This window comes from Hemitrygon akajei, chromosome 27 (genome assembly GCF_048418815.1).
Source record: "Hemitrygon akajei chromosome 27, sHemAka1.3, whole genome shotgun sequence".
Taxonomy (NCBI): domain Eukaryota; kingdom Metazoa; phylum Chordata; class Chondrichthyes; order Myliobatiformes; family Dasyatidae; genus Hemitrygon; species Hemitrygon akajei.
In genome coordinates this window covers 35,914,118-35,940,002 of record NC_133150.1, presented here as the reverse complement: position 1 = coordinate 35,940,002, position 25,885 = coordinate 35,914,118, and the positions used below count along the sequence as shown (strand labels likewise).

The 25,885-nt window shown below is 42.9% G+C and overlaps 1 protein-coding gene across 12 annotated transcripts in view; it reads left to right on the top strand.

Annotated features, from left to right (window-relative positions):
- nfasca (neurofascin homolog (chicken) a) overlaps nt 1-25,885 on the top strand; it is a 284,189-nt gene that overhangs the window by 160,014 nt on the left and 98,290 nt on the right. For 8 of the 12 annotated variants that reach the window (XM_073030634.1, XM_073030633.1, XM_073030643.1 and 5 more), the window contains 5 exons: nt 282-478; nt 4,994-5,116; nt 7,089-7,259; nt 11,064-11,111; nt 24,906-25,017. In XM_073030634.1, the coding sequence (XP_072886735.1) occupies nt 282-478; nt 4,994-5,116; nt 7,089-7,259; nt 11,064-11,111; nt 24,906-25,017 (651 nt within the window). The remainder of the gene's footprint in view (nt 1-281; nt 479-4,993; nt 5,117-7,088; nt 7,260-11,063; nt 11,112-24,905; nt 25,018-25,885) is intronic. The other 4 variants (XM_073030640.1, XM_073030639.1, XM_073030644.1 and 1 more) reach the window with 1 other exon arrangement.

The following is a 25,885-nucleotide window of genomic DNA, read 5'->3' as shown; positions in this document are numbered from 1 at the left end:
TTTTGTTCCTAAGGCAAAGATTGTGGTTTCAGATTCTGCCTCTGATAATTGAAAGAATAATCCAAGGTGATAGTATTATCTATCATTGTTTTCATGGCTGTCCTCAGGAATGGGTCCTTTTTTTTTAACAGCATCTGGAGTGTCTGTGAGTATTCATAAGAGACAGTCATAATGATGGAAAGAGTAATTTATAAAATTATGTTTGTGAATAATTCTGAGCAAGAAGCCTGATTTGTCCTGAGTATTCTTGTCCAGGCAGTAACCTGATTGTATTTCCACAGATTCTCATGGACTCGCAATGGAAAGTATTTCAATGTTGCCAAAGATTCTAGAGTGTCTATGAGATCGCGGTCGGGAACTCTGGTCATGGACTTCCGATACAGTGGCCGGGCAGAGGACTACGAGGGCGAGTATCAGTGCTCAGCCAGAAATGACCACGGCACAGCGCTCTCCAACAAAATATACCTCCAGGTTTCCAGTAAGTTTGGACTGACTCTCAAACTATTTGAGGGTACACTTAGAAGGCAGGGGGGTGGCATGATTGCATAGCAGTAAGCACAAACACTTTATGGCGCTAGCAATTACCGATCGAGGTTTGATTCCTGGTGCAGTCGTAAGGGGGTTGTGTGTTCTCTCCATGACCACATGGTGCTGTGATTTCATCAGACATTCCAAAGATGTAACAGTCATGGTTTGCAAGTTATAGGTATGCTATGTTGGTGCGAGAAGCATGGTGGCACTTTCAGGCTGTTTCCATCAAATCCTCGGATGCAATATGATGGATTTCACTGTACCTTTCAATGTTTTGATGTACAAGTGATAAATAAAGCAAATTATTAAATTTTTAGAAAACACCACTGCAGTGGTAGTTTGATTTCAGTTGCATAACGTGACCAGTATACGCTCAATGGCCACTTTATTAGAAATACCTGTACACCTGCTCGTTAATACAAATATCTAATCAGCCAATCATGTGGCAGCAACTTGGTGCATAAAGCATGCAGACATGGTCAAAAAGTTCAGTTGTTGTTTAAACCAAACAACAGGATGCAAAAGAAATGCGATCTAAGTGACTTTGATCGTGGAATGATTGTTGGTGCCAGGCGGAGTGGTTTGAGTATCTCAGAAACTGCTGATATCCTTTTTTTCTATACAAAATATCTTCATTACAAATTCCGTGTTATACATACAAAACATTGACTAACACAATTACTTCACTACAAATAGACAAAACACATTAAACCAAAATGTTTCCATCTCTGTCAATTATGGCAATTACCCCCGCAGAGCCCATTGGTCACAGAACGCCTCTAAGGTAGGTCGCCATGGACAGCGCGTGTTTCTTCTCAATATTTGCTTAGGCACGAACATACTCCCTAAACATTGCCAGGCAGTCTACCTGGGCAGATCCTCCATTTCCAAGACCCAAGGATGGCTGTTTTCGCCAGCCCCAGGAGCAAGCTGACAAGGACATCCTCATCCCTCCATGCATCCTTCTCACTGGATGACCATATATAAATAGGGGGGGGGGGGGGGCTAAAATGCAACCAGAATGCGAGAAGTAGATATGCAAAAAGGGGCTGCAGCCTCACACACTCCATGTACATGTGGTACACGGTCTCCTCCAGCCTGCAGAAGTGGCATGCGGCTTAACAAAAAGAATTTGTTACAAGGCACCACCCTATGCAGCAGCCTCCACCCTAGATCCCCAAGGTGCTTGGGAAGAACTCCTTCAAAAAAGGGACTTCCATTGCGGACCCCCCCCCTCACCTCCATATGGAAAGACTGTGATGGCGGACAAAGGCTAGGAAGTAGAGGGTGTGGAGCAGCAGCCCATAGAGGTACCTCCTGCTTGCATCCCTGAATGGGATTGTGGGTGTTGAGGAGAGATGGCTCAAGTTGTGTGGACTCGGCTCTCAGATAAGATTGCGGGGCCTGGGCCCGACAAGCAGCTCAGACTGAGTCGGTCGGCACACTTGAGCTGCACCAACATCCGTTGAGATAGGGCAAGGGTCGACAAGGATTCCGCCCTCTGCCAGAGGAAGGGATTCCCAGCCTGAGGCAACCATGTTCCAGACTCTCAGTAGGTCCTGATAGAAGCCAGACAGACCCTGCAAAGCAGCGCTGCTGACGCCCGCCGGTGGTAGCCACATCTCTTTGTGAAGACAGCAGCCCCTCCGGAGGAAGAATATCACTAACACGTGCCACCTGGGAGGATGCTTGGCACACAGGAATCTCCGCAGGGTCCTGAGGTGGAGGGCCGCCAGTCGCCTATGTATGCATACCAGTGGCAGCCTGCTCTCTCCCACTGGGAGACTCAAGACCGCTGCAGAGACCAAGTGTTTTCTGTTACCCCAGAAGAAGTGCACTAACTTCCTCTGCATTCTCACTACAAAGGGGGCAGGAGGCGCCAAGGTGACCATCCGGTACCACAACATGGAGGCCACCAGCTGTTTTATGACCACCATCCTGCCATGATAGGAAAACACCCTGAGAAGGCCTGACCAGCGCCCCAGCTGGGTCATGTCTTTTGTCTCCAGGTCCTGCCAGTTCGCCAGCCAGGTCTCCCCAGAAGTACTCAGGTAGACTCCCAGATAGAGGAGGCATCTGGTGCTCCACTCAAAAGCTCTCATCTCCTCCAGCAGGGAGTCCACCTGCCACTGACCCACTAAGAGTCTGGAACATTTCGTCCAGTTGATCCTAGTGGAGGATGTTGCTGAAAAACCTTCTTGGCACTCACACATCCTCTGCGGGTCACTGGGATCTGTCACCATGAGGAGTACATCGTCGGCATAGGCCGAGAGGACGACCTCCATATCCGGTTCACGCAGAACCAGACCCGTCAGCCTTTGCCGAAAAAGGCTCAGGAATGGCTCGATGGCATACAATTGACCAGACATAGGGCACCCCTGACGTACTCCTCTTCTGAAGGGAATGGGTGCCGTCAGTGATCCATTGATCTTAACAAGGCACTCTACGGCAGAGTATAGGAGCCAAACTGGGGCCACAAAGTGTTGTCTGAGCCCAAAAGCCTGCAAAGTTGCACACCAGGAAACTGTGGTCTACCCGGTCAAATGACTTCTCCTGGTTAAGAGAAAGAAACGCTGCTGAACTCCTGGGATTTTCACACACAATAGTAGAGTTTACAGAGAATGATGCAAGAAGCAAAACGCATCCAGTGAGTGGCACTTCTGTGACAAAGGTGCCTCATTAATGAGAGAGGTCAGTGCAGAATCGCCAGACTGGTTTAAGCTGTCAGAAAGGCGATAGTAACTCAAATAACCATGTGTTACAACAGTGGTGTGCAGAAGAGCATTTCTAAATTCATAACACATTGAACCTTGAAGTGGATGGGCTACAGCAGCAGAAGGCCGTTAATAAGGACTCAGAGTGCCACTTTGTTTACTCACAGGAGCTACTAATAAAGTGGCCAGTGAGCCTATATTTGCATGTACTAGGAATTTGCTGCAGTGTGTTGACATGATATGTAACAAAAAACAACATTCAACAATTATATAAAATAAATTAGAGGTTAAAAATATGGATATGGAATAAAATGTGCATAGATACTTAAATACCAATATGTATTTACAATGTAAACAGCTCTGTAAAAATGGTTTAAAGTGTACAGTTCAGTGATTGAGACTATAGATGGTAGTGGTGGGAGGGTGGTAATTAGATTGATGCAGCTAATGATGTAGAATATTCCACAGCTAATATATCAGCCTACACTAAATGTCCGGAACTCATGATTAGAACACTGTGCATGCTATAACTTCAGCCCATAACAGTGATTTATGCAGCAGCATTTTAGTTTGTGTTTTTATTCACAATATAATCTCTGGACCTGCTGCCTTATATGAACAGTGACTAAAAGAGAACTAGAATTGAAAGACGAGTAATCAAATTCAAGTTCAGGTTTAATTACGTGGTAGCACCACTGGGAAGGGGATATGAAAGAGGTGATTTATACAGTAAACCAACACAGTCTGGTTCCTTATGGATCCAAACTCAGCTCCTGTGAATGCTTACCTTCTAACTGTTGCTTGAGCATCTCCTGTAAAGAGTGCTTCCTGTTCTGATGGGTCCTTTCATAGGCCTCCCACTACCTGCTCCTTTGATGGCAAGAACCATGACATTTGCACTTCACATGACATCCATTTTCCTGTTGTATAATTAATGTGAGTTCTCTTGATTGACTCTGCAGGGTACAATGCAATGACTACCTTGATATTGTACAATGGGACAGGAGAAGTCCTGGTTCTACTGAGATAGTGTATTTACTTGTTTAACACTCTTTTCATTTCCTTCCCTCAATTCCACCCCACCACTGCAGCCAAACTAATACTTGCACCTAGCCCTGTCCAGTTACTTTACAAGATGTAACAACACTGATTTCTCTAACTTCCTGTAATTTCTCCCCCTCACTCCTCTCTTTTTTATTCCTCGTTCTGGTTACCCTCCCATCCCTTCTCTTCCACTTACCTTCCCATCACCTCCCTTTGGGTCCCCTCCTCCTTTCTTTTCCTTCCACGTTCCACTGACTCTAATCAGCTTCCTCCTTCTTCGTCCCTTTACCTCTTCCACCTATCGCTTCCCAGCTTCTTACTTCATTACCCCCCTCCCACACCCACCCACCTTTACCCTCACCTGGTCTCACTGATCACTTGGACACTGCCCATCCTCCACTTTCTTATTCTGGCTTTTGCCTCCTTTCGTTCCAGTCCTGATGAAGAGTCTTGACCTGAATCGTTGACTGTTTTTCTCCCCCCTCCATAGATGCTGCCTGACTTGCTCCTGTATTTCGTATGTGTTGCTTAAGATGTAATGGGGGACGTGATTCAAAGCTGAATATATTTAGGTTGGGAAATGTTATGATTTGACAGGGATATGCTAGAGCCCACCGCTTGTTTAAAGCCACTGGTATTTATTTCTGGCTGGGATGTACTGAACCCTTTTACATTGATGACCTCTTTGTGACTTTGATATACAGAAGCTCCCCTGTGGCGGAGAGGGAACGTGGAGCCATTTGTAGTTCAGGAAGGAGCATCCGTGGTTCTTCCCTGCCAACCGCCCGCAGGTCTCCCGCCTCCTGTCATCTTCTGGATGAACAGCAGTAAGTTTCACTCAGTCACTCTTGGGCTTTTATATTCTTACTAATGTGAATTCTTTCTCCAGAAGTCATATCCAAGTTGCCTCTTGTGGCTTAGGCACAGGATGGTGTGGGAACCTACATGGGAATTTCCTGGACCTCTCATTCTCTCCCATTGTCAAACTTGTCTTCCTAAGAACACCCAAAACAAGCTGACAGTATATTGGACAACCCATCGGATTACCTTCTTGATCCCTGTGCAAAACCTGGTTTCAGCTTGGCACAGGCTACGAGATCATTTTCTTCCCTTTTTCCCTTATTGTTGGATCTTGCCTGCTACTCGCTCAACTCTCCACCTTAATAAGGTTCCCTTTCTCTCTCCTCCTCCTCCTCATTTCAAGGACTCTACAACTCCTATTCTCAGTATTAATATTTGTTTATTTACTTACTTTATTTTTTTTTGCATTTGCACAGATTGCCTTCTTCTGCACATCGATTGTCAGGCTCTGTGTGTAATTTTTCATTGATTTTATTGTCTTTCTTTGTTCACTGTGAACACCCATAAGAAAATGATTCTCAGGATGACATGTACATAATTTGATAATAACTTTACTTTGAAGTTATTCCCCTCTGGCTCTTCTGCTCTACGAACTATCACAATCTCCTTATTCTTTTTCTCACTTAAACCCTTTCTTTCCTTCTCCGCACCTTACTCCCATCACGTTTCTTGCTCCCTCCCTCTACCATCTTACTTCTCACTCTCACTGATTTTCTTTTCCTCTGTCTCTTTACATAAGCCCTTCTCCCCTTTTCTCTCTTTGTTTCTGTTTCCTTCCTCTCATTCCATCAGCTTCCTGAGGAAGGGGAAGGAAAACAAGGAAAATTGGCACAGGGTGAAGACATAAATTCAGAGGTCATAAAGAGATGGGAATTTGATGGGTTGAAGTACTTAAAAAGTTTGACATGGAAGTAGGAGCACCGGAGTTTGTCAGGTGGGGCATTGTGAGGGACACAAAGTGTATACAGTGGGGGAAGTTGCAGAGTAACCACACACGTTCCACATTGAAGCTTTCAGCTACACACAGGATTGTGTTTGTGAGTGGTGCAGTGTACTGTGTAAGCACTCAGAGCACGTAGCAAATTGAAGTATTAAACAAGTGGCAAGGTAGCATGGCGGTTAGCGCCCCACTTTACAGCAGCCAGCTGTAAGGTTGGAGTTTCCAATTCCTGCTCCTGCCTCCGAGGAGTTTGTATGCTCTCCCTGTGGCCGTGTGAGTTTCCTTTCATATTCCATAGATGTACAGTCTGAGTTAGTCAGTTGCGGCATGCTGTATTGGCTCACTTTTAACATTTAAGAAAAACTTGGATAGGTACATGGATGAGAGGTGTATGGAGGGATATGGTCCAGGTGCAGGTCAGTGGGACTAGGCAGAAAAATGGTTCGGCACAGCCAAGAAGAGGCAAAAGGCCTGTTTCTGTGCTGTAATGTTTCTATGTAAGTCTGGTGACACTTTGCGGGCTGCCCAGCACAAATTCTCGTTGATTTGCTTTGAAGGAAAAGATGAACTTCTCTGTACATGGGACAAATAAAGTTAATCATCTCTGTCTAGTATACTTAATGGGGGTTGGTGGTGTTGTGTGGGGTGAAGGGCTATGAGTTGGGGGTTCTGAGGGGAAGATTAGTCAGGGATTGACTCTAGAATTTCTTAGTGGGGGTTCCTGGCATTGTGTGGTGTGAAGAGGCAGGAGATGGATGGGAGAGGAAGATTAGTCAGGGAGTGAATGAGAACAAGTAACTTTATACAATGAGTTTTCTGTGGAGGTTTCAAAAATAATTCGGGAATAACCTGTGTTGGAAATACAGAGGAAGGAAATTCATAGACTAGTAGTATTTGATTAAGAGTTAGTGGGAGCAGTGGTACAGAGGGGAATGAGACTTTGGGCAGAGAGAAGCCAATGGATTGTCCGTGCTGAGTGATGATCTGCTTGCTTTCAGATATGGATCTGATCCCTCAGGATACGCGCGTCTCTCAGGCTCTGAATGGGGATCTCTACTTCTCCAACGTGAAGCGCAGTGATGCACGCTTTGATTACATCTGCAATGCCCGATTTCCCTTCACTCAGACCATCCAGCAGAAAAACCCCATCACCATCAAAGTACTAACCAGTGAGTATCAATCCTCCTGCAATGGTCTTTCAAGTCATCAAAGAGGTTATTGATCAAGGGTTCGTGATGGAATTCAGTTGCAACCTACTATAATGACGGTAATGTTAAGAAATACAAATCCAGCCATCCAGTGTGGATGAGGAGCACTGAAAGGAAGAAGTGCTGAATACCTTACTGGGCTGGTATTCCAACACCCTAAATCTTTCCATTCCAATCAGAATATACTTCTGCATGTGACCCTCGTCTCCTGCGCCAGAGCATTGTTCAATGGAGTCCCCAGCATTGTCCAGCGATGTGATTCTGCTGTGTGGGCATTCTTCAGTCACTCAGTGCCAGCTCCGCTGGTGGAGTCTATGCCGATCATACATACAGTCCCTATGCACTAGCCGGGTTCCCAATTTTCATATGTCCCGTCCATTCTCCGGAGCCCTGGTTTCTGGTCTGCTTTACTCACCAGGCTCTGGGTTTTGCTGTCTGTCCACTCTCTAGGATTCCAGCTCTCACTCTTTGTTCAGTCACAGGGGCCTGCTTCTCACTCACTGGGGCCCATTCCCCACTCACTGGGGCCCGTTCCCCTCTCACTGGGGCCCGTTCCCCACTCACTGGGGCCCGTTCCCCTCTCACTGGGGCCCGTTCCCCACTCACTGGGGCCCGTTTCCCTCTCACTGGGGCCCGTTTCCCACTCCTTTGTCCACCCTCCAGGACAATGATTCTACTCCCTCACCACTCACCAGGGCCCTAGCTCCCACATTCATTTTAACTCACCCAGTTCTGTTTCCCATGCTCCCCTGAAACTCATTGGCTTTGCTGAAGTATCACTAGAGTCATCGAATCACAGAAAAGCACAGCACAGAAACAGGCCCTTCGGCCCATTTAGTCCGTGTCGAACCACTTAAACTGCCTGCTCCATTGATCTACACCTGGTCCATAGTCCTCCATGCCCCTACCATCCAATACCTATCCAAACTTCTCTTAAATGTTGAATTCCAGCTCGCATGCACCACTTGAGCTGGCAGATCGTTCCACACCCTCAAGACCCTCTGAGTGATGAAGTTTCCCCTTATGTTCCCCTTAAACATTTCACCTTTCACCCTTAACCCGTGACCTCTAGTTGTAGTTCCATTTGACCCCCCGTGGAAAAAAGCCTGCTTGCATTTACTCTTTATCTATTCCCCTCTTAATTTTGTATGCCTCTATCAAGTCTCCCCTCAATCTTCTACATTCCAAGGAATAAAGTCCTAAGCTATTCAATCTTATCATGTAACTCAGGTCCTCCAGCCCCAGCAACATCCTTATAAATTTTCTCTGCACTCTTTCAATCTTATTTACATTTTTTCTTTAGTGATATCTTTAAGAAAAAGTAACCAGTACACTAGAGTAGAAATAAAATTAACATCTGATGATCCAGAAAATCTGGCACCACCAAGGTTTCAAGCATATCAGAATAACCATGTTTTACCGTAGCTTGCACCCACAGCCCACCAACTCCTGTGGACAATGCCAAGTGCTCTGGGCCTGTGTTTCACCAGGAGGTTTGCTGCTGGCTGACCTTTATGAACATATTTAGGCCTCTTATAGCAGGCTGCAAAAATAGATACAATTGCAGATCTTCTGTATCTTGTGCTGATAATAATTTTAATAGAGGGTTTACATCTTTACTAAATTATTGCTGAAAGGATGTCTTGGAACAAAGTGCAGGGGACTTTTATGAGGAGAGTATCAGGAATGTGGTATCTGAGTTACATTGCATTCCTGGAAACCCTCAGTAGCTCACCTTGGAACAGTAAAGATTGAAGGAGATTTGGATTTTGATAGGGAAGGGAACTTTAGTTTCTAATGGAAAACGGACTTCAGGTAATTGACATTGACAAATGTCAGAAGAATAATGTGGTTTACATGGTGAGCTGTCATGCTGTATAATGCCCTGCCTAATGGAAGCAGATTCAACAAGCTTATTTGAGATGGAACTGAATAAGTCCCTGATGGAGAAAAATGTGTAGCGTTGCTGGAAAATGCAAGGCAAGTATGACTAATGAGATAGATCTTTCAAAGGGCTGACACAGAAATGATGGACAAAATGGCCTCTTTGTGTACCGTATCGATCTTTACTTCTCTGTCATCCCATCCACAGAACTAGTCAGTATGGTGACGCAGTTGATTACATTTCAACAAGGTCACATCTTTGATCATTGCTTGAAATCTCTGTTTCCATGTTTACTTAAGACATAGGTGGAGGTTGTTTGGGTCGTTCAGTCTGCCCACTCACAAAGAAATGTCGTGTCCCTGCAAATTTCCCTGTCATGCATTCTCACGCGTTCCTGAAACTAAACAAGGGGCAATTTTCAGTGGCTAACTAACCAATCTACCAGCAATTATCTGAGATGTATGAGGAACCTGGAGCATCTGGATAGAACACATGCAGTGGCAGGTAGAATCTGTAAACTCGACACAAAGATTACAGAGATTCGGAATTAGACCTTCTAAAGAATGTCTAAAAACCCATTCCAAAGAAGCAGAGAATAAAATCACATTGAGGGATCTAAGCTGAACTGCTATCCAGTGACCTTTGGAAGGTTTGGTGAGGGTGTCATCAGCTTCACATAGGATGCATATCATTATCAATGAGCAGGCTTGTTTAGACTGTTTATCAGAAAGTACCATGCCCATGGAACACCACCCCAGTGGTGGGCCAGATGTTTCAGAACCACAAAGTGGGCAGCAGAAATACTGATTAAATTTATAAATTAGAAATGTGAATATTTGGCAGCTTTCCTTTTTCCATCTTTATTATTGTTCTCCAATAATAAAGAGCTCTCATATCAGTACATCTGACATCTTGCAACTTGTGAAGTGATCCTGCTATGGAGCTACACATTCCTCAAGTTTCCTTCAGGAATTCATCAAATCTAATGGACAAAGGAGGACCCTTTTGCACAACCTTCTCCCAACCCACTGAAAGAAGTTGCACTCACATCAGATCACGTTTTACTCTATCATAATGCTGCCTCACACTGCTGTTTTAAGTTTTTAATTATGCTAACCTGATTAGTTTTAATATATACGTTTCAATATTTGATCTTCAGTTCACTGATCAGTAATGTATCACTGGACAGATGTTCTTTTTCTCACATTGTGTGTCTCTTTCATTTTTTATAAAATATACGTCCTTCAGATAGTTTTCCTGTGATCATCCTGTTGCCTTCAACCTCCTCAATCCTCCCTTGTTTCATAGGACATAGAACAGTCTAGTGCACTTCAGGCCCTTAAGCCAACCATGTTGTGTCAACCTTTTAATCTACTCCATGATCAATCTAACTCTTCCCTTCTTCACAACCCATATCCCTCAATTTATCTTTCATTCCTGTCCCTACCTGTGTTTTTAAATGTCCATCCTGTATCAGTGTCTACCACCCTCCCAAGCACCTAACACTCTCTGTGTAAAAACACCTACTTCTGGCATCTCCACTAAACTTTCCTCCACTCATGTCCTCTAGTGTTAGCCATTGCCACACTGGGAAGAAGGTGCTAGCTGTCCACTCTATCAATGCCTCTCATAATCCTATACACTACACCTCTATCCTCCTTTGTTCCAAAGAGAAAAGCCCAGCTCGCTCAGTCTTTCCAGCCTTTCTTCTGTATTCCATCTTCTCATTGCACTTCCATCATCCCTCCACGCCTTTCCCCCTTGCTTCGCCTCTGCTGCCGATTCTCCCTTGTCTCACGTCCTTTTACCCCTCCCAAGTGTCACCATTTCTCCTGCTGTTCTGCTGATCCTGCAAGCTCATGTTATTTTATTTGTTACAGTGGATACCAATTACGAATCAGTGCCAACTGTTCTGAATGAAACTGATGGTGAGTCATGGCACCTTCCAGAAAACTTTGTGTTCTAACCCTCTAATCCCCTACTCAGCTTAACCCGTGTATTAACCTGATGTCTCACTCTGAGGTGAAAGCTGCACTCAGTTTTTGATGGAGAATTTGCAACACTGGAGTATAGGAGGGAATCTGGTAATTATAAATGGAAATGGGCCCGAAATGCCACTGAGGTATATGGAGCAGCTTTGCACTTATTAGGCTGAATTTATTCCAGGGTTTACTGTATAACTTGGAGAAAATTACGGCCCAGAATTATAGAACGTAGAACATTTCAGGGAAGTGCAAGCCCTTTGGTCCACAATGTCATGCCAACCTTTAACTAACCTATTTAAGATCAATCTAACCCTTCCCTCCTACATAGCCCTCCATTTTTATGAGGGAAGAAATTATAACTGACCCCAGTTTCTGCATGTGCAGCAGTAAAGCAAGGCAAGGTGTCCCAAAGAAGAAAACCAAAGCCCGTGTGGCAATAATTAGCTCACACAACATCGCCAAAAACAAAAAAATATGATAGGACAATGAGAGGAGGAGCTTTAAGGAGAGGTCTCTGGCCCCAGGGCACCTAGTTCCTGCCACTGAGAGACAGAAGAAGAGGCAGGGGTAAATGTGGTCCATCACTGGTGGAAGTCAAGAACTCCCATCATGAGATTTGTGAGTTTGTTGGCTTGAGAGAGTGTGGCCATATACATTCCGTCAGTGTGATGAATTCTCATGCCAGGTTTTTGACAGCCTGGTGATGTGGAACCTGTCAATTTCACCAACACCTTGCATTGGACTCGGGTGAAAACCAAGGAAAAGGAGAACACTCAACCCCCTGTGCCTTCTCCTCCTTGCCGTGGCATCACAGCTGATCGGCATCTTAATTTGATCCAGCTGCCTTAACTCTTTTAGAGTTACTAGCTTTGTCTCAGGGGAAAAAAAAACACATTACACCCAACTTTGACAATTTCAACAGCTTTCCCTTGAATTGCCCTCAGAATAAGCTATGTTTTGGGGGGGAGGGGGAAGAATGTTTCAAATTTCCAGCATTCTCAGTTACAGATTTACAGTGGTCAAGAGGCCATCTCACATCATGTGTACCGACTTTCCATCAGCACCACCAGCCAATGAACGACACGAGAGATTGTGCAGTTGCTGGAAATCATGAGCAACACACACAAAATGCTGGAGGAGTTCGGCCGGCCAGACAGCGCCTATGGAAGAAAGTGAGCAGTTGACGTTTCTGGCCGAGGCGTACTGAAGTTCTGATGAAGGGTTTCAACACCAAGTATCAGCCGGTCGTTTGAATTTCAGTCCATAGACTTTTCCTGACTGAAGGAAAATTCTCCAGCCTAATCATATCTTCCAACCACCAGATGGACAGACTCATCAAGTATTTGTCTAAGGTCTATTTCAATATCTTCAGGATTTACCAGCTTTTGGGGTTATGAGTTTCATACTCTGAATGTTACATCATTTTCTTCATCTCCTTTCTATCCTGGTTTAGTGATTATTCTGCCAATCAAAATTGCTTTTCTGAGGCCTGACAGGATACATCAGGTCTCACCCAAAACCTTCTTTGTTCCAAAGAAAGCAGCTGGCTTATCCAATTCTTGCTTGGAGCTATGGTTTTCCAGACCTAGCATCATGTGGTGAGCAGACTGTCCACAGTGCTCAGCAGGAGGCTTGATTAGGTTGTATGACACAGTCTGTTCCTTGACTTAAATGTATAATACTTGCTAACTTCCTTCCTGCCCAGCTGATCAGGCCATCTACCTCACCCTGAGTTTAAAACCCCCACTGACCACCGAACCAGTTTACACATTAAGGCTGATTTATACTTGTGCGTTGCATCTGCGCCGTAGGTATTGTGTACCCTACGCCGTACCTACGCCGTAGGGTGATGTGCACCTCTCCAGAAAAGTTACTCATGCATCGCGGCAACGTAGACTGCAACAACTCCGATTGGTCCACTTGGTAGCATCGCATTTCCTCCTACGCATTTCCGGTTGCTTCTTCTCCGCCATGTCTGTAGGCTGTGTGTACACCGATACGAAATAGATGAAGCAAATCATCAAATCTACCTGCCAACATGCGAAAATGTTTGAAATGCATTTCCTCATCCATGTCTCTCATGTAGAAACTCAACACAGTGGCATAGAAACCCCACTGCCAACTAGCGTTTTGGCGCACACCAACGCTTGCTTGCTACGGCATAGAGTGACACAGAAGTGAAAATCAGCCCGTACACACAAGTATAAATCAGCCTTTAGTCAGAATCAGAAACGGGTTTAATATTACCGGCATATGTTGTGAAATGTGTTGTCTTTGCAGCAGCTGTACAATGAAATATATTTGCACAAATAATCTAAGGTGTCCAAAGGAAATGTGAAACAATACAGTCATAGTTCCCCAATACCTCCTCTGTGTTTTGCCCATTGCGGTTACAGTAATTCAGTACAGAAATAGGCACTTTGGCTCATCACATCTGTGTTCTTCATCAAACATACATTTGATAATCCCACTTTACTCTTCCCAGAACCTATCAGCTCCCCCCTCCCAGATTCTTCCACCCACCTCCACATAAAGGACAATTTATAGAGGACGTTTAACCTACATACCTGCACATCTTTGGGATGTGGCTGGGAAGCAGAGAAACCAGAGGAAACCCGAGAAGTCTCAGGTAGAGTGCAGATTCCACATGGACAGCACTCAAGGTCAGGACTCAGGTTTCCGGAGGTGATCCTGACAGATCAGCAAATTTTACGCTTCCGTCTACAAGAATGGTTGCAAAATGAGGTCAGAGAACTAAAGCAATAAGAAAATGAAAATTGAATAAAGGTGGAGGTCAGGATGGGGGATTGAGGTGGAATCACTGCTTATCATTTAAACCAGCTTTGTCATGTTAGATTGAATATCCAGCTAAAGTAATTTTGTTAACTAGAGATGTGTTACATTGAAGTTGCAAGGTATTCAGTCGCAGAGCTGGCTGACAGTCCTCTTGTTCTTTCTGAATATTTAAAATCACTGCCTTTTCAATGGAGCAAGTACGGGCTGTAACCAAGGGGAACTAAAGGCACATTCTAAAATCTCAGGAAGGCTATTGGTCAGAATAAATTTGCAAAAGGAGGAAGGTAGCTAGGATTTTGGAAAAGGAGAAGGTTTTACAGGGCAGCTTAAAGGAACTAATTTGTAGGGAGGGAATTTTGAAATTTGGACCAGATATGTGACATGTGGCTGATACTGCTGGGGTGAAGGGTGTCATGGTCCCAAGAAACCTGGATTGGAGGAGGGTGGAAATCTCAGTCTGTTGGTCTGGAGAAAATTGTAAAGCAAAGCAAGAAGTGAGATTGTGGGATTTGAAAAAAAAGAAGGGGAGCATTAATAGCAAGGTGTTCAGGAAGCAAGGTCAGTAGATGTCAATGAGTACCTTAACGTTTCAAATGCATGCGCAGTTTCACTTGATTATAAGGGAGACTCAGCATCTGGTAGGCAGCTTGTTCTCCATTGTTCTGATCCATTTTAGACAAATTTGGATTGCTTATCCTTTATTTTAATAAACTTCTTTTGATTTCCAAAGCAATTTTTGTACCAATGCTTAGCTTTCCTCTGTTGCCATCTACCAAGAACAAGTTGTGAACCTCCTTCTGGATGACTGGGGGAAATTGAGGCCTGCAAACCAGACAGAGGGCTCAAAATGGGAGAGTTAGCCTCGGCTAAGCTAGGATGGGCCATAAATTATGCCCTGTTCTTGTATACAGTCATTTCCTATTATTGTGGCAAGCACAGTATATCAGGAGGGAGTGGATGTTAGAGACAAGAGTTCAGTTCTGGACCCCACTAAGGAAGGATGTATTAAAGGGAGTGAAGTGTCACCTTACCAGGCTAATATCTGAATGCCAATGGGCAAATAATGAGAAGAGAATTCCAAAAACTGGCATTATATTCCTGTGAATGTATGTTAAGGGGTAAAGATCACCATTTATAAGAGAATTGGAAATGATACAGTTATTGGAATAATATGTATTTCCATTAACTGGAGAGGCTAGAATTGGATGTTGGGGGGGGTGGGGTGCAGAAAGTTAGTAGGGTTGCTACCTGTGGACTTTAATGATCAACTCTTTGATTTTCTGCCAACTCCACCTTCTGCCCAGAACTCTCCCACACCACAATATATTTACCACAAAAAAAGTGTCCAAAGAAATTGAAGAAAAAACATTTCTCACAATTGCTCAATATCTTTCTCCTGAACTTTTTCAAGGCAGTTCCCAGGAAATTGATTCCTGGTAATCCTAGAAATTCTGGAAGTAAAGTTATGAAATGCATCAGAGTACACTCAAGGGAATGAAAGGTCTACTGCTGTTCCCAGTGTGATGCAATTGATCAATCACCAGCCATTAACAATGAGAATATTTGCATGCTTAGTATTATATTAATAGTTATTTGATTTGTACAAACCACAAAGGAGGCCATTTACTAAATTATGCCTGTGCTGGTCCTTTGACAGATCTGAACATGTTGTCACCTCCCCAGTAACTCTTAAGATTTTTACTTTTAAAGATGTCCTTTTTGGGAAATTACAGAATCTGCTTCCATCATCATTACAGACAGTCTTTCTTCTAGGCAACCCCTAGCTTTCAGGTGAAAGCATTTTGCTGAGTGGGGCAAAGCTTCCTCCATTACCTCTGTTTTCGGGAAACGTTCTCCACCAAGCCCGGCAGATGACTTTGTAGTTATGTTGCCTGTGTGGTGAAACGTGCCATTTGCACTGGTGAACTGGTGTGTGAGGCTTTGTCGTTTTCCATCAGATACCATAGTCTTCCTGTAGAGAGCTACAGAAACAGAAAAGAAGTCACAGAGTAGCGAAGATAGAAATTTCCATGTGAGATTTCAGTAGGAAGCTTCACTCAAAGTACTAACCTTGTATTGTACTTCTTGTCTTCTTGTACTTCTTGTTGTATTGTACTTCTGTCTGTACTAATTTTCTGTTGTGGCTGTGTTACAAGATCTATATGTGATAGTAACACCCACAAGTCCAGTATCTTAATCATTTATCTTAGCCCCTTGAGCTGTGCATTATCATTACCAGAAAGTATGACTCACCTTCTCCTTATGCTCCAGCCACCTGAAGCAAGAACAGAAGAATCAAACATTATCAGCTCTCCCGAATACACAGTGCGTAGTTTTGCCCATGATCACTGAATCCAATGCAGAAACCTCAGTGAGACTGAGATTATAAATGGTCCCCTTAGCTGGAGTGGGGAATTGATCATTTGATTGTCCACTCCCTGCTGCCACAGTAAATGCATGCAGTGAGTATTGGATAGGCTGAATTGGGCTGACCTGTGTAACTAAATGAATAGATGGTCTATGCTGATTCTTAGAACTATGCAGTGAGATAATGCTCAAGTTCAAGTCTATTGTCAGGTGCATAAATATGCAAGGTATAAATGCCATGGAAATTATCTTTTCGCAATAGAACAGTACATCTTGAACAAGAGAAACATAAGTTAACATAAATTAACATACCATGCAGAGACTGCACAGTAGTTAAATTCCCTGACTAGTAATTCACCAATCTAAGTTTAAGTCCCACCATAACAGTAGTGGATTTAAAATTTGGTTTTAATGTGGCGTTTAAAAAAGAACTGGTTATGTGAAATGGTGCCCACAAAACCATTGGATTATTATACACTCAAAGGTCACTATATTTGGTACACCTGCACACCTGCTTGTTAATACAAATATCTAATGCAGGGAACTGTATTGGCTCCCTTCCTGTTTACCCTGAACACCTTGGACTTTAGATACAACACTGAGTCACGTCTGCAGGAATTCTCCGATGACTTAGCAATAGTTGGGTGTATAAAGGATGGACGGGAGGATGAATACAGGACCCTGATGGAGGACTTTGTCAACTGGTGTGAGCTGAATCATTTGCAGCTCAACCTCAGTAACACAAAAGAGATGATGATGAACTTTAGAAAGACTATGCCTGTACTGCTCCCTGTTATTGTTGATGGTGAGGACCTACAAGTAACTGGAGATGCACCTGGATGACAGACTTGAGTGGAGCAGCAACACAGAGACTGTGTACAAGAAGGGCCAGAGTTGCCTCTACTTCCTGAGGAGACTGAGGTTCTTTGGAGTACGCAGGCCTCTCCTGCACATGTCCTACCAGTCTGTTGTCACCAGTACAATTTTGTATGTTGTGGAGTGCTGGGGCAATGGCATCAACACGGGTGATGCTGACAGGTACAATAATATGATTAGAAAGGCTGGCTCTGTTATAGAAGTCAAACTGGACACACTGGAGTCCGTGGTAGAACAAAAGACCCTATGGAAAATCCTGGCAATTCTGGACAATGTAACCCACCCTCTGGATGTCCCCTTTGCTAAACAGAGAAGCACTTTTAGTAATAGACTAAGACAAGTGCACTGCTCCAAAGAGCTCTATATGAGGTCATTCTTTCCCAAGGTCATTGGGCTCTATAGTGGATCACCCTATAGGCAGAGACATGATGATCCCCTTCTGTTAGACTGTTTGAAGTAACTTATTTTCTATTCTTTCTTACTTCTCTTCTAATATATGTATATCTGCACACTTATAATGCTACTGTGACGCTGTAATTTCCTTTGGGATCAATAAAATATCTATCCATCTAATCAGACAATCAATGGCAGCAACTCAAAGTATAAAAGCATGCAGGCATGGTCAAGAGGTTCATTTGTTGTTCAGACCTAATGTCAGAATGGGGAAGAAATGTGATCTAAGTGACTTTGACCATGGAATGATTGTTGGTGCCAGATGGGGTGGTGTGACTAACTCAGAAACTGCTGATCTCCAGGGATTTTAATGCACAACAGTCCCTAGAGTTTACAGAGAAAGGTGAGAGAAACAAAAAAAAACATTCAGTAAGCAGCAGTTCTGTGGGCAAAAATGCCACAGAAGTTGAGAGTTGAGAGAATGGCCAGACTGGTTCAAGCTGACAGGAAGGTGACAGTAACTCAAATAACCATGCATTGTAATAATGGTGTACAGAAGAGCACAGCGCATTGAACCTTGAAGTGGACGGGCTACAGCAGTAGAAGGCCACGGACATACACTCAATAGCCACTTTATTAGATACAGGAGGTACCTAATAAAGTGGCCACTGAGTGCATAAGCTCCATCTGGTTGACCAATGTGCTTCAGTGATGGAAATCTGCTGACTTTACCCAATCTTTTTAAAAAAAATCCTTTTATTAATTTTAAACAAACATAAATGAAACATCAATACAGAGTTTGAGAGTACATAATTAATAGGTTAAGTATACATTCAAATAGATGATAATCCATATATAATAACCTCCCAAACTCATAGTAATTGCAAAAAAAGGAGTAAATAAGAAAAAAAAATCCCCAAAAAAGAAAAGAAAAAAAACCTAATCAACATGGGCCATTGCATTATGTCAAATATACACAGTAGCGTCAATAACTCCATACCTCCATCCAAATAATTAAGGATAATAGAAGCAGGGTTTAGGAAAAGTCAGTTTAACTCATATGAAAATGTTGGATAAATGGTCTCCAAGTTTCTTCAAATTTAACTGAAGAATCAAAGACAACACTTCTATTTTTTTCTAAGCTCAAACAAGAGATAGTTTGAGAAAACCACTCAAATATAGTTGGAGGATTAATTTCTTTCCATTTCAATAGGATAGATCTTCTAGCCATTAATGTAACAAATGCAGTCATCCGTCGAGCTGAGGGGGATAAACAACTATTATCCACCATTGGTAAACCGAAAATTGCAGTAATAGGATGCGGTTGCAATTTGATATTCAGAACTGTTGAAATAATACCAAAAATATCTTTCCAATAATTTTGCAAGCAAGGGCAAGACCAAAACATGTGGGTCAATGAAGCAACTTCAGAATGACATCTGTCACAGGTTGGATTAACATAAGAATAAAATCGAGCAAGTTTATCCTTGGACATGTGAGCCCTATGTACAACCTTAAATTGTATTAGGGCATGTTTAGCACAAATAGAAGAAGAATTGACTAATTGTAAAATTTTCTCCCACTGCTCAGTGGGTATAAGACAATGAAGTTCTTTTTCTCATTTCTTCTTAATTTTTTCTGATACTTCTGGCTGTATTTTCATGATCATATTATAAATGGTGGCTACTAAACCCTTCTGGCAAGGATTCAGAGCTAAAAAAAAATTCTGTAATGTCCATTGGACATAATTTCGGAAAAGACTAACATATTATTCAAGAAATTTCTAACTTGCAAATATCTAAAAAAAAAATGAGTTTTAGCTAAATTATATTTATTAGATAGCTGTTTAAAGGACATAAAAATATTATCTAAAAATAGATCACGAAAACATGCTATACCTTTTGTTTTCCATAATACAAAGGCTTGATCCATAAAAGAGGGCTGAAATAAAAGTTAGATATAATAGGGCTTGATAAGATAAACTTATTCAAGCCAAAAAATTTACGAAATTGAAACCATATTCGCAATGTATGTTTAACTATAGGATTAGTTAATTGTTTATTCAATTTAGATAAAGAAAAAGGAAGTGAAGATCCTAAAATTGAAAACAATGAAAAGTCTTGTACAGATTTACATTCCAAATTTACTCATTGTGGGCGACTTTACCCAATCTAATGACATGTGAGTGCAGACGTCTCTGAAATGGCCTAGCAAATCACTCTGTTCAGGGAAAATTGTGGACAGGCAACTAATGCCCTTAATCCAGATACACAAATGAATAAGTATGTGGGCAATGGATGAATGAGCTGTACCCATTGGGCTATTAAGCCGTTAAAAAGGGATGAAACGATTGAGTTACAGACTTTTCTTGGTGCGGTCTGGTTAGTGTATCTATCCTCAACAAAGGGTTGTTGGCCATATGGTCTGGCTTGTGGAGTGAAGAACAATAAGCCATCTCCAAGTTGCTTGACTGGTATAAACTCTCATTGCTGATTGGATGGGCTCCCCCTCCATTTGACAAAATGTCCAAGCCATGAGCAATCCACTCTGCATCACTCTGCACAAGGGGAGAAAGGAAGATAGTGAAGAAGGGGGATCTCCCAAAGACAAAATGAGGAAGAAAAATCAACTAAAAGACTGAGCCAATATCTCAGGTACAGGAGGTGCCTTAAGCAGATAGAAATATATTGTATTGCTCCCCTGTTTCATCAATGCCTGGTCTTTCTAATGGGCGTAAAACATAACTGCAATCTTTCACCGAGGAGTCTATATTTATCCTATTCCCAACGCTACTAAAACACATTATGTAGTCATTAACATATTAGAACATACATCACAGGCCCTTTGGCCCACCCTGTCTGTGCCAACCAAGATGCCAATCTAAGTAATCCCTCCACCCTGTACATGGTCTGGATGCTTCTGTTGCCTGCAGTTAATGTGTCTATCTAATTACCTGTTAAAATGTTGCTATTATATCTGCTTTCACCACCTTCCTTGGTACTGTATTCCCAGAACCTATATTCTTTAAAAACAGTCTTATCTTTTGTATCTTTAAACTTTCCACATCTTACCTTAAGTCTATGCCCCCTGGTATGTGAAGTTTCCGTCCTATGAGAAAGACTGACTGTTTACTTGATTTGCATCTCATTATTTTATATTCTTGTCTCAGGTCACCTCTCGTGCTCTGAAGAAAATCCCAGCTTGTCTAACCTCTCTCTGTATGGCTAATACATCCCAATCCAGGCAACATGCAAAACCTCCACATTTGGACTATCACGTGACACACAATAGTTCAAATGTGACCTAACTCCCCCGGGTTTTAATACATCTAAGGATTTGAAGGTTCAAAGTACATTCATTTTCAAAGTACGTATACAGAATACAACTCGAAAGTTCATCCTCCCGCCGGCAACCACGAAACAATGAAACACTATGGAACTCATTCAAGAACATATCAAACTCCAACACACAAAAAATGAGCAAACTGCACAAATGGCAAAAGGCAAGAGGGCAACACATAGGATATCAAACATCAAAGCAAGAGTCCAGTAGTATTCAGTTTAGTTCAGTTCTGCACCACCAGCCTGCTGCACTTCTTTGCTGAAGTGCTCCAAACCACATCAAGCTGCACAGTAACAGCAAAAAAAAAAGAGTAACCAGAATCCAGGAATATAAACCTTAAAGTCCCCCAAAACAAGTCTAAGCCTCTCTGATCAATCCTGGTAATATGGACCCCAAGACTCTGGCACTTTCCTCCAACACCAGTGAGCAAGAGGGAGAGAAAGTGCAGTCAAACACAGGCAGACAGTGCTGAATACTCACCCATCCTCCACTCTCGTCTGTGTCAACTTCAACCTTCCTCGACATCTCAGTCAGCGGGAAGCAATGGAGCTGATTGTGAGCTCACGCTCTTGATGCAATGTGACTTCTGAATTTTCATGTTTAAAGCCCTGACCAGTGATGGCAAGCATTGATTAATCATTCTATCAGTTGGCATTGCCACTATCAGAGAGCAGTCCAGCATCTGTGTTCATAAATGTTTCTGAGAATCCTGCCATTCACTGGATATTTTCCTGTTGCTTTTGACTTACAAACTGCATCACCTCACACTTAATCGGATTAAACTCCATCTGCCATTTCTCTACCTAAATTTCCACTGCTGTATAGTTTGACAGCCTCCCTCACTATCCACAATTCAACCAATTTTCATTTTATCTGCAAACTTATGTATCAGACCACCTTCATTTTCATCTCACTCAGTGGCCACTTAATTAGATATAAGAAGTCCCTAATAAATTGGCCACTGTGTATATTACAACAGAGGTTGCAGCATTAATCATTGTAGAAAAGCCACTGGTCACAGACCTCCAGTTTCTTCTATGACCAAGCCAATTTACTAACTCACCCTGGATCCCATGTGGATCTATCTCCTTGATCAACCTACCGTGAGGGGCCTTGTCAAATCCACATTGACGACATCCACCACCCTATCTTCATCAATCGCTTCATCAGCTCCTTAAAAAGCTTAATCCATGCCTATTATCCCAAGTAGGTCTATGATCTTTCAAATGAAATGAACCTTGTCCCTAAGAATCTTCAGTAATTTCCCTCCCACCGATGTAAGGCTCACTGGTTGATAATTTCCTGGATTATTCCTATTGCCTATCTATAAAAAAGAACAGTGTTGGCTATTGTCCAGTCTTCGGGAACCTTGCTTGTGGCTAAAGAGGATACAAAGACCTCTGCTAAGGGCCCAGCAAGCTACTTCCTTGTCTTCCTTGGTAACCCAGAATGGATTTCAACAGTCCCTGGAGGCTAATCCACTTAATGTGTTTCAAGACATCCAACGCTAGCTTCTCCTTAATATCAACATTGGTAGCACCAAGGTCCTGAAAAACGTTGTCTCGTTTTTACTGCGTACTGTACCAACAGTTATGGTCGAAATGACAATAAAAAGTGACTTGACTTGACATTGCTTTTGGCAGGTTTTTGCACAATTTTGCTCGCAATATTACAATGATATATTGTTGCAAATACTTCATTGGTTCTAAGGTGCCTTGGGACTTCTTTCCATCTCTGCCGTGGGCATTTCTTGCAAACCACTAATCTACTTACCTCTTTCCTTCTACTTAATCCAAACAAGTTCAATTTCTAACCTTTAATTTTCTCCAGATGTTCATTTCCACTTGTCCTCTGTTATTGTTACATGAAGCTCGATTACATTGCAATCTTTTAATACTCCCATTTAAAATTGTGAATCCTGCAGACATTCCCATGGATTGTCAGCTGAGTTGCAGCATTGTCCTTCAACGAAGTGTTAGAATTGCACTTTGTTGAAGCTGCACTTGCTGAAGTGAGAATTGAAAAAGCTAGAAATACTCAGCATAGGGTTATGCGGTGTCGCAGTTAGTAGAGCTGCTGCCTCACAACACAAGGAACTCCGGTTCAATCCTAACATAGATCTCTACGTAGAAGTTGCATGATTCTCCCCATAATCTATTATGTTCCTTTCTACCACTCCCATTTCTCCCCTTTCCCAAAGACATGCAGGTTGGTAGGTTATATACTATATATCAGACGCAGTGATAGCTTCTTTCCAGCCCTGATGAAGGGTCTTGGCCCAAAACATCGACTGTTTATTCCCCTCCATAGATGCTGCCTGACCTGCTGAGCTCCTCCAGTACATTGTGTGTATTGCTCTAGATTTTCAGTATCTGCAGTAACTCTTATGTCTATAGCTTCTATCATGTTGTTATAGAGTATTGGTCCCCCTAGTAGAATAAGATGGACTCCTGGCTTCACAATCTACCTCGTTATAGTCTTGCATCTTATTGTTTGTCTGCAATGTCTCTGTAATGCTTTATTCTGTGTTATTTATTTATTTTATTGAGATACAGTGCGGAATAGGCCCTTCCGGCCCATCGAGCTGCGCCACACGGCAATTCCCCTCTTTAACCCTTGCCTAACCACGGGACAATTTACAATGACCAATTAACTGACAATCGGTATGTCTTTGAACTGTGGGAGGAAACTGGAGCACCCGGAGAGAACCCGTGTGGTCACGGAGAGAATGCACAAAACGGAGGAATTGAACCCCGGTGGCTTGTACTGTAAACCGCTGTGCTAACCACTACGCCAGTGTGCCACACTATTCCTTCATTACTTTCCCTTGTACTTTTCAGTGCTCTGTTGTAACAAAATAATCTGTGTGAATGACAAAGTTTATCACTGTCCTTTGCCGCATATGACAATAGTAATCTAATTCACCATTTCAGTTGATTATTGTAAATTGCATCTAATGTGGAAATGAATGGTAGAATCTGGGGTGAGCTAAAGGGAATAAAGGGAGAATAAAATGGAATTGGTGTCAATAGCTGCTTCATGTGTAGCACAGACTTGGCGGATCTGCTTCTGTGCTGTGACTATATCCAGCAGAAAGAAAGATAAAATGAGAAAATGTTAAAAATAGAAGATCAGAACAGATGCCAAAATATGCTCGGAAGTACAACACGCACACATTGCTGGAGAAACGCGGCAGGTTAGGTAGCATCTACAGAGGGAAATAAAAAGTTGATGTTTCGGGTTGGGACACTTCAGCAAGACTGGAAAGGAAGGGGGCAGAGCCAGAATAAGAAGGTGGGTGAAGGGGAGCAGGAGGAGGAGGAGCACAAACTGACATTTGATAGGTGAGACCAAGTGAAGGGAAAGGTGGGTGGGTGGGGAAAGAGTTTACGAGGTAAGAAGTTGGGAGGTGGTGGGTAGAAGAGGTACAGGGCCAAAGGAATCTCATAGGACAGGACAGGGGACCATGGAATAAATGGAAGGAAGTGGTGAACCAGAGGGAGGTGGTGGGCAGGTAATGAGGATGAGGGATGAGAAGGAGTGAGAGGGTGAACAAAATGGGGAATGGAAAACAAGTGGGGAGGGGAGTAAAAAGAGGGGCATGACTACCAGAAGTTAGAGAAATCAATGTCCATACCACCAGGTTGAAGACTAACCCAGATAGGATATGAGATGTGGCTCCTCCAACCTAGCATGTGTTTTCCACAGAAAGTAGGTGCCAACTGCACAAGTTTGTGATACTGAGATGACATAAAAAGACACCCCTATGAACAGCCCAGACCGAATGCTTCTTTTAAAAATCTGACGAGATTTAGAGAAATTGGAGCCTTTTATATTGGATTTGGATTTGAAGCCTTCTATATATTTCAACAGCAGTCATACTAATAATTATCTGGACAGCCTTCTTGAATGAGTTTCTGCCTGTTGCCAATTTAACTGATTGCTATTTGTATTCATTTTCAGCTCGCCCTGTCACTGAACAAATTCCAAAGTTCATGGTGCCAGAAGGGACATCGAGCAGCAGAATCATTCTACGAGAAGAGGACCTATTACTGGAATGTATTGCATCAGGAGTGTATGTAAAGCCAGGGCTCTAGCCACCTTTTAAAGTCTATGACTGGGTGTGAGAATTGGACTTTATTCATATAAAACAAAAGAGAAAATGCTGCGAGCGCTATTCAGGTCAGACTGCATCTGTGGGAAGAGAAACAGAGTTCACATTCAAGGTTGAAGCCCCTTGTCAGAAGGAGGATAAAAAAAAAGCTTGTTAAGCTGCAGGAAGAGAGTTGGGGAGGAGAGGAGTTGTCTCCAATCGGTTAAAATCGGGGTGAGCATGGTGATAAACTGTAAACAGGGTTACCTGATCAGTGAGTGAGGAGGGCAGTGAGAGGGTATGCAACATGTATAATATGCTGGAAGAACAAAAACATCTTCCGAGCCTCTTTTCCAGTCCTGATGGAGGGTCTCAGCCCGACATGTCATTTGTTAATACCCCTCCATAGATGCTGCCTTACCTGCTTGGTGCATGTAGGTCTGCTCTTGTAGACTAGGCCATTGGGGTCTGAGCAGCTTGTACAAAGTGTTTGGCACTAGGAAGCTGTTTCATCCAATAAACAACACCTCCAGCCTTGTTTTTTAGCACTCAGATCTCTTTATAAGCTCACAAACAACTACTGCATCTGCCTCAGATGCAAAATGCTACCCCTGCACTCTAAATGTAGGAATTCTTTAGAGTTAAGCCAGGTTCCCTTCAATCCATCTCCAGTTAATTCTGCAGGAACTCAGCAGGTCAGGCAGCATCCATGGAGACGAATAAAGAGTTCACGTTTTGGAACATGACTCCTCATTGGCCCAAAACATTGACTGTTTATTCCTCTCCATACTTTAGATGCTGTCTGACCTGTTGAGTTCCTTCAGCATTTTGTGTGTGTGTGTTACTCTGG